The sequence below is a fragment of the Nannospalax galili genome, unplaced genomic scaffold (assembly GCF_000622305.1).
Source record: "Nannospalax galili isolate Female #2095 unplaced genomic scaffold, S.galili_v1.0 scaffold1049, whole genome shotgun sequence".
Taxonomy (NCBI): Eukaryota; Metazoa; Chordata; class Mammalia; order Rodentia; family Spalacidae; genus Nannospalax; species Nannospalax galili.
Window position 1 is genome coordinate 96,586 of NW_008358636.1, and position 15,205 is coordinate 111,790.

The window sequence follows — 15,205 nt, forward strand, 5'->3', positions numbered from 1 at the left end:
GGTGAGGTGTCGGACAAGGAGCATCTTGTTTAAAAAAAATATTGCTAATATAGTCATGCCAATGACCCTTTGAGCGTGTAGTATTCTGTCTGTATCATCTGATGATGGGTCTTGCTAACCAATAAGCAGATTTGCTTTCCTGTGAACCTGGTGGGGTTAGTCTGTTACCAAATTGTAGACCGCAACACTTTGAGAATGAAATTCTCGGCTTCGCCTGGAAAACATGGAAACCAAATAAACTTAGTGTCTAGGTACAGCTTGGCTTTTGAATAAGCTATTCAGCCTCTCTGAGCTTCTGTGTTTTCACTGGTATAATGAGATGATGTCACCTGGCTTTTAGGATTATTCAGAGGACCATATTCAGGAGGGGGGCGAGAGAGAGAGAGAGAGAGAGAGAGAGAGAGAGAGAGAGAGAGAAGAGAGGTTGATTCCATAAACTACAAAGGGCTGGGTGTGCTAACAATGTTGCTTGTTGATGTTATTTCCTTAGGGCATGGACCAAGTGAAAGCCTACATCCCAGATGCCATTTGGTATGACTACGAGACAGTAAGTGAAATGGCCTCAGTTGTTTCAGATACCTGCTTCTAGCAGAGGACAGTTATAAATCAGCACTCTGAGGAGCTTGCAGTAGGATAAGAATGTCAAGTGTTACAATTAGTTGATTGTGGATATTTTGAGAGGTATATTAGTTAGTTTAGGATGATATAACAAAACACCTTGCACTAGATAACTTATAAACAACAGAAGCTTAATGCCCATGGCTCTTGGAGGCTAGAAAGTCCCAGATCAAGGCCATGGAAGATTTGATATTGCATGAGGGTTGACTCAACTTCATCAGTGGTAGCTACTCACTGAGTTGTCATGACATAATTACCTGTCCAAAGGGCTCATCTCCCGGTACTGCCATACAGAGCATTAGATTCCAATATATGAACTTTGGAGGAGCTTATCATTCATGCTGCAGAAGAGTCCATTTCCAACTTGAATAGCTACAGTAGTTTGTAGAACTTCACAATCTCAATCTGGTCACTACATTGATAATTAGGACAAGTCGTTTATCTTTATCTATGATAACACAGAGACTTCAAGCTCAGTTGTAAAATCACAGTATGTCAGTCATCTTCCTATTACTCTAACAATACCTGAAACAATAAGATCAAGAAAAAAGGACTCTCTACTTGGCTTTCAATTTCCCAAGTTCCCATGCTTGTTCCTATTGCTTTGGGCCTGGGCAGCCTACATGTGTGGAAGCATGGAGTGGAGCAAAACCACTCGCTTCATGGCTATGAAGTGGCAGAGAGAATGAGGAAGAGACCAGAGATTGATAATTCCCTTTGACGGCACACTTAAAACCTCTCACTAGACTCTACTTCTTAGTTCCTACCAGATAGCTGTAACACTGAGCGAGGGACTAAACTTTTCACCCATGGGACTTTGGGGGACATTTAAGATTCAGACGATAACAGACAGTATGATGAGAAGTAAACAAGAGGGTAGGTTCGAGTGTCAGCTCTGTTTTTCACTATTCATATGCTTTAGAAAAATCTCCAACCTTATCACATCATCTTTAAAGTGAACCAACTGGTCTAGATGGTCTGTGGGTCCTTCCTAGCCCACATCCATCACCTTCTCTACTTTCCTTTTGTTGATTAGGAACTAGTCATCCAATGGAGGAAACAATTTGTGGATATGCAACTCCCAAGAGAAAAGATTGGCCTTCACCTTCGAGGGGGTTACATATTTCCCATCCAGCAGCCAAACATAACCACAGAGGCCAGGTAAGCTCCAGGGTCTTCTAAGGTATGGCTGACTGCTATGGTGCTTGATAGGGATTCATGAGGGAAGTGAACCAGGACCAAGAGTGGATGGGCCAAAGTGGGTCCAAAAATTGTCTTCAGAGTTCTCATTTGACAGGGGTAAATACCACCTCACATTCCTTTACATTTGCATAGTCCTTCACATTTGGATTAGATCATATTATATAGGAATAGTCAAAATAATCTTCAGGAGGATTTCCCTATGGCCAGAAATTAATCTCAGGTGTGTGCTCCCAAATGCAAAAGAGAAATTAAGTAGGAGGTAAAGGTCAGCATCACTTGAAGTTTCAAGGCTCAGATTCTGGAGCATTTGAATTTAAACTCTGGCTCTACTGCAGCGTGTTAACCTTGGACAGCTTGTCTGTGCTCATACGTGTTATTGGTGACCTGGAGAGGATGACGGTCTGACTTTTTATTGTGAGGGTTAAATAAATTAATATAAATTATAATACCTGTGGTATACTCGGAAGAGTGTCCATTACAGGAGACGTGTCCAATCAGCACTGTGTTGGAATGGTCACAAACTCAGTTTTCAGGAACTATCTCACCTCACCACTCTACCACACTCTGCTCCCTTCCCACACCCATGTTTCCATGAAATGTTAATATCTACTCAGTTTCTGGGCTGGACTCCGGAGAACCCATCCCTGGCTATCAAGGGGGTCATCTCATATGATTCTATCTCTTCTTCATTCTTTGAAACTGGGAATTGCTCCCCTCAGCCGGGAACGTCCCCTGAGACTCATTGTTGCCTTGGACCACAAGAGAGAAGCGAAGGGAGAACTGTACTGGGACGACGGTGTGTCTAAAGGTAGACTTCCCCATGGGGTCATAGCGTGGTTCTCAGTGACAAGCCATCACCAGAGCTTCCCAATAAGGCACCAACCCTGCTTCTGTTGCTGCCTATTTTAATAGCTTAGAACTGGCAAATTACAACTCACTCTGAAAGTTCCATTAGCCAAGCATGATGCATTAAAATAAACTTTGCATGTGTACCCTGTATGTTATTGACACTATCAAAAGAACAAACAGTATCACACCCATTTCCTTGCTTTGTTCTGGCGTCATCATTAATATCAAGCAATATATTTTTGTTAAGAGCTTTGTAAAGCACTTTTTCACATACTGTTGAGAAAGACATATCTAGTGCAGGTTGTGTGATTTTTACAGTAAGACTTTTATATGAGCTGGGCATGGTGGTGCAGGCCTTCAGTTCCAGCACTCAGGAGGCAGAAGCAGGTGGATCTCTGTGAGCTGGAGACCCTATCTAAAAAAATACCTCCAAAACAAACAAACAAAAATATTTTGATACGAATACCACACATTAACTTTTAGATTGAAAAGAATTAGAATGTGTTAAGATTTTTGCTGCTCATTATTATCCTATGTGCAAAGCATATGGAGGTGAATGTGGTATAAACATTGACCTTGACAAGCATGGTCTGGCAGGATAGATAACGAATGCAAACCAAAATGTTTTAAGTGTAAATAAGTGGAATGACAACACAGCAAGAGTTCAGAGAAAGTAGTCTGTGAAATTTCTGTAGATGGACAAAAAATGGGCTTGAACGCAACTAAGGCAAAAGAATCCACAACGCAGAGGAGTGAGTCTCCAAGATCCACTGGCATCTTTGGTAACAGATGCACATCACTTTCTTCTTTCAGGCTCAGTAACTGGAAAGAAATACATTCTGTACGAGTTTTCTGTTACATCTGTAAGTACTGTTTTGAAGGAACACTCATTTTACGTTTCTTATTGTGATTACTTTTTGGGTTTTTTGGTGTTTCTGTGTGTGCTTTGTCCTGTGAAAAAGAGGCAGTGTTTGACTATGACGGTTCTAGAAGAGATTCAAGTTAGTACAAACACGTTTAATCTCTGTCAGATATATGACTTTTTATTTTCTTTTTAAACAGGGGAAGGCGCAAACGCAGTCCCCAAATTAGTATTGTGTGTGTGTGTGTGTGTGTGTGTGTGTGTGTGTGTTTGTACTTCTTGGAAAAGCCATTGCCTTTGAGTTTTGTATGATGAGTCCTGACTATTTTAAAAAGATTATTTTATTTAGGGCCAGCATTAGATCGAGAACTATTTGAGACTGATTGCTGCTGGGTGAGGGAGAGTGTGACTTACATACCACCACTGGATGGACTAGATTCCAGTGGACACATTTACACAGAAGGACATTTGGGGACAAACACTGAATGAATAGGACTCAGCATGTATGGCAGAGTGCATAGGGTTTGGAGTGGGGTTAGGAGGAGGCATGGATGGTGGATGGGGGATGGATGTGAGTGGGAAATGTATGAAATTTAAAAAGCTCAATAAAAAGATTTTTTTATGTGTATGAATGTTTTGTCTGAATGTCTGTAACTGCAGCCATGTGTGCAATGCCTACAGAGGCCAGAAGAGGGTGTCAGATCCTCTGGAACCAGAATTATGATAGTTGTTAGCCACCATGTGGGTGAAGGGAACCAAACCCAAGCCCTGTGCAAGAGCAGCCAATGCTCTTAACCACTGAGCCATCTCTCCAGCCCCCGAGTCCTGATTTTTAAGGTGGGTCTTTACTGACAAATGCAAATGTGTGTAGGGTGTGAGAGTAATGATGGGCCATGAAGTCTTCTATAAGATTACCCTTTCTTTCTCGGGCCTTTAAATTTGTGTTTGATATCAGGTAGTAGCTTTGAAAGTTGAGAAATTTTAGGGCATCACACACCTCATCTCTATTCCCCAAGGGACTGAAGGGGAAGGAAAGGCTGAAAGGCTAGCAGAAAGTTCTTACTTGATCTTCATAGCAGCTTGATCACTGTATGTGGAGATTAATTTTAGTTAAGATTTAACTTTCAATTTTGAGATAAAGGTGTTCAAGCAGCAATAATGAATAATAGAGTCCTTATGTATGGTTCATCCTATATAACACCTATATCATAGCGCCATCATTACAACGTCACAGTCATGATATTGGCAATGCTCGTCTCAAGATACAGCTCCCTCTACTGCTCTTCTATGAAGTCCCCACCCTTTCCTTTTCAAAATTTTATCATTTTTATTTTATGTGTATGAGTGTAATTGCACCCTTGTGTAATGTAATCTGAAGTTACAGATGGTTGTGAGCCACCATGTGGGTGCTGGGAATCAAACCTAATATTGGCAATGCTCCTCTCAAGATACAGCTCCCTCTACTGCTCTTCTATGACAACATCCACTTGCTTCAAGTCCCCACCCTTTCTTTTTCAAAATTTTGTCATTTTTATTTCATGTGTATGAGTGTAATTGCACCCTTGTGTAATGTAATCTGAAGTTACAGGTGATTGTGAGCCACCATGTGGGTGCTGGGAATCAAACCTGGGTCCTCTGCACGAGCAGCCAGTGCTCTTAAGCACTGAGCCATCTCTCCAGCCACCCCTCACCCTTACTTAAGCCACTATCAGTCATCTGCTCTCCATTCCTGTCCTTCCAAGAATTCTGTAACTGGAGTCATATGATGTATGCAACCTTGGCAGCTGGCTTTTTCGCTTAGCATAATTTTCTCAAAACTCTTCAAAATTGTGTTTTTCTTTTCTTTTTTACTGACATGTCACATTTTAAGGCATGGGGATACCATCCTTTGTTCAATCATTTATTTACTAATGAGAACCTGTGTCATTCCAGTCATGGGCTTTAGCATAATTTTCTCAAAACTCTTCAAAATTGTGTTTTTCTTTTCTTTTTTACTGATATGTCACATTTTAAGGTGTGGAGATACCATCCTTTGTTCAATTATTTATTTACTAATGAGAACCTGTGTCATTCCAGTCATGGGTTACTTTAAATAAAAGTTCTATGGAAATTCATGACATGTCACATTTTAAGGCATGGGGATACCATCCTTTGTTCAATCATTTATTTACTAATGAGAACCTGTGTCATTCCAGTCATGGGCTACTTTAAATAAAAGTTCTATGGAAATTCATGGACAGATTTTGGTAAACATTAGGTTTTCAGTTCTCTGAGACAAATGTCTTAGTGTTAAGTTAGTATGTGCTTAGTTGTATAAGAAACTTCTGAACTGTTTCCCAGGGTGGCTATAATCTATTTTATATTTCTGTCAGCAATCTATGAGGAATGCTGTCAAGGCCAATGTTTATGCCACATGCACCTCTCTATTATTCTATAGCACAAGCATTTGAGTTGTCGCTGTTTTTCATTTTAGACATTCTGATTAGTATTTGATGATATCTTATTGTGGCTTTAATTTGTATTACTATTTATTCAAACTCCAATAATACTGAAATCTTTGCATATGTCTATTTACCTTTTCTGTAATTTCTGAGGTGAAATATAATTTCTTTGTTTATATTCTGATTTGATTGCTCAGCTTTGGTTAGCTTAGCTTTAAGGATTCCTAAGTATTTGTGATGTCCTTTGTTGAATCTATTATTTGAAAATACTTGCTTCTATGTGTAGGCTTCTCTTTTCTTTCTCTTAGGGTATTTCAGAAAGCAAACATTTTCTTTTCTTTCTTTCTTTTTTTTGAGATAAGGTCTCTCTGTAGATCCAGTTGGTATGGAACTCATTATGTAGAGCAGGCTGGTCTCAGTCTCACAAAGATCTGCCTGCCTCTGCCTCCTGAGTTCTGGGATTACAGGTGTGTGCCACCATGCCTGGCAAATATTTAAGACTTTAGTGTGTCTAGTTCATCCTTATTTTCCTTTTTGGATAATGTTTATTGATGTCATGTTTAGAGCTCTTCGCTTGGCTGTAGACCCTTAGTACTTTCTCCTATTTTATTTTTCTAAAATTTTTGAATTTTTATCATCCTGGATTTTAGAAAGAGACATTGAATGAGTATACCCGGTCTCTAACAATGACTTTCTCTCTCCTCCCTCCCCCAGAATTCTTTCCAGGCAAAGATTGTAAATAATGGTTATGAGGACCCCAATAACCTCACGTTTACAGACATCAGAATCTTGGGGATGGACAAGGAGCCGACTGATTTTACTGTCTTAGTGAATAATAATCCTGCATCCCTTTCAAATTTCGTCTACAATGCCTCAACGAAGGTGAGAGATTGTTCCTTCTTCAAAACCCTTGCTGACAGCTCTTGCCTGATATTCTGACAATTGGGCTTTGTGGCCAGATATTCTGGCCTTGTCTCTGTGCCTTTGGATAGTCAGAGAGGCACTTTCCTTGTTGGGACAGTCATCGCCTTACAAGGAAGATGCAGGAGAAATGTATGCTTGAAAGTATGGATGTTTTCCCCCTTATGGGCATTAGGGCTCTAAAGACGTTAGCTAGAGTTGGTACCCTAAGAGAAGGGAAGCTCTTTTCTGAACATTTAACACTAAATAGACTGATCTCAAATGTGGCAGCAGAGATGATGTTTACTAGATTGTCCTGGTTCTAGATAGTGTTTACCTGTTTGTCCTTCAATCAAGTTAATTGTCCTTGGCACAGCTGGTAGTTTTTCTTACTGCTATTGCTATAAGCTATTTTCATACCACTACATAAAATGTGAGTGGGAGAAAACACAAGTTATAATCTGGTTTTGTTCTCAATGAGTGACTCCCTTATATGATAAGTTCAGATTAGAATTAAAGTTCTTCATTCACTAGTTCAAGAACTGGGAAGTCCATTGTTTCTTAGGTTAGACATCTTCCATTTGAAAGCACAGAACGGGAGTTTGTTTCTAGGATTAAGAACAAGGTGCTCATCCTACATTTATTGTCACATCGTTGTGAGACCTTAGACATTGTATTAAATCTTTACCATGGAGTCAACCATAGTATTTGTATTATGGGGTCTCTTTATAGGATTAGTGGACATATTACTAGATGTGATTGTCACAGTGCTTGGTTTATATGAATGTTTGATAACATCAAGCTATTCATTATAGCCATCATTACCTACTTTAACAAGCATCATACCAAAAGAATGATAAGCCTAAAACTGAAAGCCATGCTGTGATCCAGACTCTTAATATGGTCAAATCGCTTCACATTCCTTCTCTCCACAATGAGCCCAGGCAGTGAGACAGATCAAGAATAAAGCAAGTTCCAAGTGTTCCAAAGTGGCACTGGAGGGAGAACTTAGTGCTGCCCTGAATTTCAGACCATCAGGCAAGAACATTTTCTACATAGCTCTGATTCGCCTTATTTGTCACTGGAGTCTACTTTATCTTTCCCTAGGTGGTGACTATCACTAACCTCCCAGGACTGAAACTGGGACAAGAATTCTCCATCCAGTGGAAACTTGGCGTCAGTGACCTAGAGAAGTTTAATTGCTATCCCGAGGATCCTACAGCCTCCGAGGAGAGCTGCAGGCAACGAGGGTGCCTCTGGGAGGTAATGAGTGGTCATCGATCAGAAAGTTGTGAACATTTTCCCCAAGTAATTAGACACCTGGAAAGAACTTTGCAAAGGTAGATGGATGGAAGGGCATCATTAGGGTATGCCAATAGGCATTTGCCAACTCAACCTGATACATGATCAATACTTCCCTCAGATATCCTGTGTATTAAAAAGAATCCATTGCCATTCTTTACATCATTCAAAGCCCTATTTTTTGGACTGTTAGAGAAGATGAAGAGGACAGTAGGGGGAGGGATGAGATAAGAGGGCAACGCAAGGGAGCGTAATATATGCTAATGGAAACATTTTACCATGACAGTAGACATTGTACATTAAGTATTGTAAGTGAACATATTTTGTTTGTTGGAGAACCCAAACAGAAAGTACATGTTAACTCTAGTCTGCTGTATTTGAACGATAGACAGTGACAGAAATGTGACAGGAAAGACCTTGCAGGACCCCACCTGAAAGTTCCGGTCTCGGATTAGGTGGCTTTCACTCATCACTCCTCAAGGAAGACCTGTGTGTGTGTGTGTGTGTGTGTGTGTGTGTGTGTGTGTGTGTGTCGGAAGACCTGTGTGTGTGTGTGTGTGTGTGAAATGAATTTATTTGGAACTTGGATTCATTTCCTGTGACTGGTATAGCACACGTTATCCTGATCTCTGCCTTCATGCCTATATGGTATTCTCCTGTGTGTGTGCTTGACTGTATAAAAATCCCCCTCTTACTAAACACATTAGTCAAATTAGATTTCAGTCCCTCCTAATGAACTCAACTTAACTTGATCACCTGCAAAGACCTTATTTCCAACAAGCCACATTAACAATACAAGGGCTTAGGGTTTATCTTCTCTGTGGGGAATGATTTAACCCACAGCAAAGCTCTCTGAGCTGAAGTCTATGTTAAATAGCTTGTGAAGCCAGTAGAGTCTCTAAATGTGGTATAGGAGCTGACCAATAGTTTCTTCTGTCGCTCCAGTACACAACTACTCCCGGCGTGCCCTCCTGTTTCTATGACACCATTCCTCAGTATGCTGCCAACAACATTCAGTACCAGCCCACAGGCATCACCATGGACCTAACCCTCCTGGAAGACTCAGCATCTGCAAGATCAGCACAAGCTCCTCGTGCCTCTGATCCTCTCTCTGGGAAGATCAGCTCTCTTAGGCTGAGTGTGACCTACCATACAGAAAGCATGCTGCAGGTCAAGGTAACCCCATGATGCTCCTTAGTCATGTATGGGTGATGGGCAGTTTTTCACACTTTGTATACATTGTGAATTACCCTGGACATCCTATGGAAATGGAGAGTCTGCTTTGGAAGATCTGGGGTAGAGGCTGATAGTCTGTGTTCTTAAGCTCCTATGCAATGCTGTTGTTTGTGATTTCACAGAAAAATGTTTTCTAAAGCAGAGCTTTAGGAAAAAATATTCGGTGGTGCTGAGGAGATGGCTCTGTGGGTAAGAGAGCATGCTTCACGAACATGAGGACCAGTGTTCAAATCCCTAGCACCCATGTAAAAGCTGGCCATGGCCATGTGTGCCTTCAACCCTAGAATTTTGGGGAGGAGATAGGCAGATCTCAGTCCCTGTGGAAACTGTGTTCTCTGACTCCTTACATATGCACATATGATTTTACTGTTGCACACATGTATTTTCATATAGCACACATCATAAATGCACATTCTGTTCATGAGGCTTTATGCTCAAGATCACAAGTTCTCCAGCAGACAGCCCTTCCTGGGTGAGTGAATATCACTGAGGAATTTTTTTTCTTTTTTTGACAGGGTTTCCAAAAGCCCCAGCTGACCTAGAACTCACTATGTAGACCAGGCTGGCCTCGATCTCTCAGAGATCTGCTTGCCTCTGCCTCCCAAGTGCTTGGATTAAAGGTGTGTGCCACCACACCTGGCTACTGAGGCATTTTTGAAGTCCAGGATCTGTGTCCTACACAGTAAATAGCTAGGCCTCTAGTTTACTTGCTTGGAGATATACAAAGCTCCTGATATGGGTGCAAACTATGAAAAACCCATGCGATCTGAATTCTATGGGCTGGTGTGAGGGAATCTAGGGCCAAGACTCCATAAAAAAGAGTTTCTCTCCTTGTCAGATCTACGACCCCACTAATCAAAGATATGAGGTTCCAATAGCTCTGAATACCCCACCTTCACCGCTCGGCTCCTCTGAAAACTGCCTGTATGATGTTGAGGTTAAGACCAACCCTTTTGGAATCCAAATTCGACGGAAAAACTCCAGCACTGTGATGTAAGCACTATTTACTTGGTTCCAATCAAAGTGGTTACAGAGCTAAGTATAATGATTCTAAGATACGCAAGTGAACTGCTAAGCTCTGAGCCAACATCTAAGTATGGACATGTTTATCAAAGTGGACACCAATTTCCTCTGCTTCATTAGGGAATTTATTTTTCTATCCGTCATTAGCTCAGAGAAGTTAATGATGAACCCTTAAAAAAACTATGTATCATTTTATTTCAGGGAAAGAAAATATGTCGTTTATTGTTTTTGTTAAGTAACAGAAAACTCTTTTTAGTGAGCACACCAGAAACCTAAGTCATGAGTCTGTTCTAAATTAAGTATCATTAAGAAATAATAATGGATGAGGCTGTAGAATGGGACAGAGCTTCTTAAGGAGTGAGAAATGGCTTCTTAGAGCCTTTGTTCCTAATCTCACTACAGCCAAAGCCTTTTCATTGAAAGAATTGTCAGTCATTTCTTATCTCTTACCTTGCTGTTAAAGGTCTGGGTCTTGCCTATGACGAAGTTCCCTGCCCCATTAGTGACTGTCCCCTGACATAGGCATTTCTTCCTGTATGTGATCTTTGCTGATTTGCCTATGCATCTAGCTTTCTCCGTTTCTTATTCAGTAAATTGACTCATCTAAAAAGTTGTTCTAAGAGTTTCATGTTTTTCTGTTGGAAAGATTTTTAAGAGGAAAAAGACCTCCTTCGTATGTCCATCCAAACTCATATAGCAAGCTCTGAGAACTTGGAATAAAGGGATGAATGAGACGTGGTCTGTCTTTTTAATGAGACCATGATCCAGAAAAAGAACTCTCAGTCTTACAGTTACAGAATGAAAATGCAAATGGGGAACCTTGGAACTGAGTTCTGGCCACTGTTACTACCTGGGTCGTTTCGAACCTGGATCTAGGTGTCCAATACTTTGGAAGGTGCCCAGACACATTCTGTGTTTGCTCTGGCCTGTGACTGCCAGCCCAACACGCAGGTCTGCTTTTCTGTTGCAGTTGGGATTCTCAAGTCCCTGGCTTCACCTTCAGTGACATGTTCATTTCCATTGCAACTCGCCTCCCTTCTCAGTACCTCTATGGCTTTGGGGAAACTGAGCACACAGCTTTCAGAAGAAACATGAGTTGGAACATGTGGGGAATGTTTGCTCGAGATGAGCCGCCGGTGGTAAGAACATGCGTAGAACTAGCAATAATGTTCTCCTGTTAAAACTTATTTTAACTCTTGTGTCTATAGTGATGTTATATTTATTAGCTTCTCTTCAGACTGACAAATCTGGCTTTCAAATCAAGAGGGCACATATCATGTCATACTCTTTTCTTTCCTCCACTTCCATGGACCACAGATTTTATTTATTTTACAAAGTACAATTTAATATGTGTTGTCTATTAGATTAAGTGCTTAGCTGCCAAATTAATAAGATGCTGTCTTTGCAAAAGCTTGTAAGCTGAGAGAGATAGGTATTGAATAATGATAGAATAATGTAATTGATGCTATGATAGAATTATGTAATGATAAAAGGAACACAGAATGAGGAGGTTACCGATATTTGCTTGGAGTAGACGACAAGGTCAAGGAAGGTTCATTGAAGGCCATGACAGGTAGTTGAATCTTTTATGCTGAATGTGAGTTCGCTGTTTGGATGGCGATGTGGATGCAATTTATTAGATTCTCTATAATCACCTCATCCTTTTTTATTGCCAGAATAAGAAAAATTCCTATGGTGTCCATCCCTATTATTTGGCATTGGAAAAAGATGGTAGTGCCCATGGAGTACTCCTGTTGAACAGCAATGCCATGGGTAAGACAGAAGGATGCCCACCCATGTGCCACCAGAGACAGCTGTGATTGCCCTGTTAGAATCTAGAATATCACAAGATGCAAGAAAATTCAGGGGCAAGGAGAACTGGACAAATTGACTTTTATTCATTTACCCATTAATTCAAGATTTATTTTATTTTTTAAATATTTATTATTTTTATTTTTTTTAATGTGTATGAGTGTATTGCCTGCATGTATGTGAGTGTGTGAGTGCACCCGTGTTGTGCAATGCTGCAGAGGTCAGTAGAGGGCTTTGGATTCCCCTGGAACTGGAGTTAAGGACAGTTCGTAGCTACCATGTGGGTGCTGGGAATTGAACCCAAGTCCTCTGTAAGAGCAGTCGGTGCTCTTAACAGCTGAGCCATCTCTTAACCCTGGTTTCCTTCTTTTTAAAGCATGGATATGGATCAGTAAGATGGCTCAGTGGGTAAAGGTACTCACTACTAAATCTGACCTCTTCAGTTTGAATCCTGGGACTCAGAAGTGGAAGGAAAGACTTGACTCCAGTAAGTGGTCTTCTGACCCCCCCATACATGCACTATAGCAAACACACACACGAATAAATGTAATAAAAAAACCTTGAGTTCTATTGGTGTATAAATCACATTTTCTTTACTGTGTTCCTTACCAATCGGCTTTTCTAATTTTTACAGATGTGACGCTCCAGCCCACCCCAGCCCTGACATACCGCACCATAGGAGGGATTTTGGACTTTTATATGGTTCTTGGGCCAACACCTGAACTTGTAACCCAGCAGTACACTGAGGTTGGAAACCGTTCTATCTGCTGATAAATCACCATGTATTTATGGCATATTGATAGCATGTTCTTAACACTGAGCACAATTCTTTTTTTCTTTTTGCTCATGAGTGTCCCCACTATAGTACTGTTATTTTTCCTGACAGTCAGATTTTAATATTATGATGTGTAAAGACATAGAGTATTCCATGTGTCTCTTGATTACTTGCTCAGTAACCTATTGGAGAATCTCTAATGAGTAATCACTGGGTTCTCAGGGCTAAGGAAGAGGAGGAAACTTCACTACAATGATTCTGTCATTCATCTCCACAGTGGTCCTGCATTTGATTTTCTTACTTATCTGGAGTGAGATCTCTTGGCACTGAGTAGAATTGTTTTTCTTTCTAAAGAAGTCTAGTTGCATTAATTTATTTCACTTAAATCATTTTTTAAACTGACATATTTTTTAAAATACTTGTGGGGTGTAGCATGTTAATTAAGAGAATGTATACAATATGTAATGATGAAATAATGTAATTAGCATTTTTCTATTCTAGTTGATTGGTCGGCCAGCAATGACTCCATACTGGTCCCTGGGTTTCCAGCTGAGTCGCTATGGATATCGAAATGATGCTGAAATAGCCAGTTTGTATGATGCAATGATGGCAGCTGGGATTCCCTATGTACGGAACTCTCCCTCAGACTTTGGATTTTAGCTTAATTGTACATTAAAACAGCTTCATACAGATCACTGCTGTGGCTACTTCAGTATAAAAAGCAGTGGAGACAGTCTTTTGCAGTACGAAAAACAGCAGTTGTGGACATAGTTGTGGACATAGTTGTGTAAAAGGCTTTTTAAAGAATGGATTGCTTGGAAACTTATTGCATGCTACCTTTTGGCATACTAAACCTTGATTGGCAGGGTTCAAAACCAGAAGTTGCATGATTACCCTTCAACAGGCAGTGGAAAAGTTGGAAAATATTGACACTCACTGCCTCCCATTCTCTGATTTAAAACACCCCGAGGTGGTCATAACTTGGTTCAAGCCATGACTCTGGGAACTTAGAAATGAGGATTGTGGAGAGATGGGTATAAAATGTCAGTATAAAAAGAAGCTAAAGTCAAGACTTCACTTTCTCTGAAACACGCACGGTCATGTACATATCATAGTGACAATCAAGCTCTCCAGGAAAGTCCTGAGAAATCTAATTAGTTGCTGTTAACAAGCACATAAATAAGGAATGCTCTCTCTCTATAAGATTATCACATTTCTGCCTCTCCTTTTCTTTCTTGGATTTTAATTAATTTGTTAAGATTTTAGAAGATGGGCTAGAGAGGTGGCCTAGTGGTTAAGAGCACTGACTGCTCTTGGAGGACCCGGGACGGCTGCAACCGTCCATAACTCCAGTTCCAGGGGACCCAACACACTCTTCTGGCCTCTGTAGGCATTGCACACAAGAGGTGCACTTATATACATGTAGACAAAACACTCATACATAAAATAAAAATAATAAATAAAATATTGAAAAAAAGATTTTGGAGGACAGTTAAGGATTGTAAGATGAGAATAAAGTACTACAATCTTATCAAAGATAATTTGGCATACATGCAAGATTTTTTCTTTATATATGTATATTTTATTGTATACATGTTAAACAGAAATGAGAACATGTAAGAAAATTACAAGATTAAAAATTTGTAGATTTAACTTACCAAAGCAATCAGTGCTAGCCATATGTTGCTACATTCGTGTCTTAGTTTTGACTTTCACACAAGTCTCTGTTTCTCTGAACCAGTTTTTTCTAAAGTCCTAAGCCAAGGCATGTGGTCATCACTTGGGGGATTTTTTTTTAAAGAAATGTTATTTATTCCGTTTCCATCTGAATATTAACCACTTTACTATTGTTCAACAATTAGGGGTTGAGAAAGTTTCCTATGCAGGAACCTCAGCTGGGTTCGAGTAGAGAAAGCTGTGATACAGTGGAGGGACTGGAGAGATGATGCAGTGGCTAAGAGCACACTGGCTGCTCCTGCAGGGGACTGGGATTCATTTCCCAGCACCCATGTCACTGGGCAGCTCACAACCACTTGTAATTCCAGTTCCAGAGGATCCAATGCCCTCTTCTGACACACAAGGCAAAATGCACAGAGATAAACACACATACATAAATTAAAAATAACCAAATAAAACAGTATAGTGCTAATGTAAATAAATTTGACAAGATTTGTTATAGAAATG

At 40.3% G+C, this 15,205-nt stretch overlaps 1 protein-coding gene across 1 annotated transcript in view; it reads left to right on the forward strand.

Moving 5' to 3' along the window:
- LOC103724791 (probable maltase-glucoamylase 2) overlaps positions 1-15,205 on the forward strand; it is a 102,960-nt gene that overhangs the window by 36,254 nt on the left and 51,501 nt on the right. The window contains exons 19-30 of the mRNA XM_017795310.1: positions 491-547; positions 1,655-1,779; positions 2,541-2,629; positions 3,484-3,533; positions 6,688-6,855; positions 7,981-8,136; positions 9,121-9,351; positions 10,250-10,404; positions 11,405-11,573; positions 12,111-12,207; positions 12,881-12,993; positions 13,523-13,648. Of these exons, the coding sequence (XP_017650799.1) occupies positions 491-547; positions 1,655-1,779; positions 2,541-2,629; positions 3,484-3,533; positions 6,688-6,855; positions 7,981-8,136; positions 9,121-9,351; positions 10,250-10,404; positions 11,405-11,573; positions 12,111-12,207; positions 12,881-12,993; positions 13,523-13,648 (1,536 nt within the window). The remainder of the gene's footprint in view (positions 1-490; positions 548-1,654; positions 1,780-2,540; positions 2,630-3,483; positions 3,534-6,687; positions 6,856-7,980; positions 8,137-9,120; positions 9,352-10,249; positions 10,405-11,404; positions 11,574-12,110; positions 12,208-12,880; positions 12,994-13,522; positions 13,649-15,205) is intronic.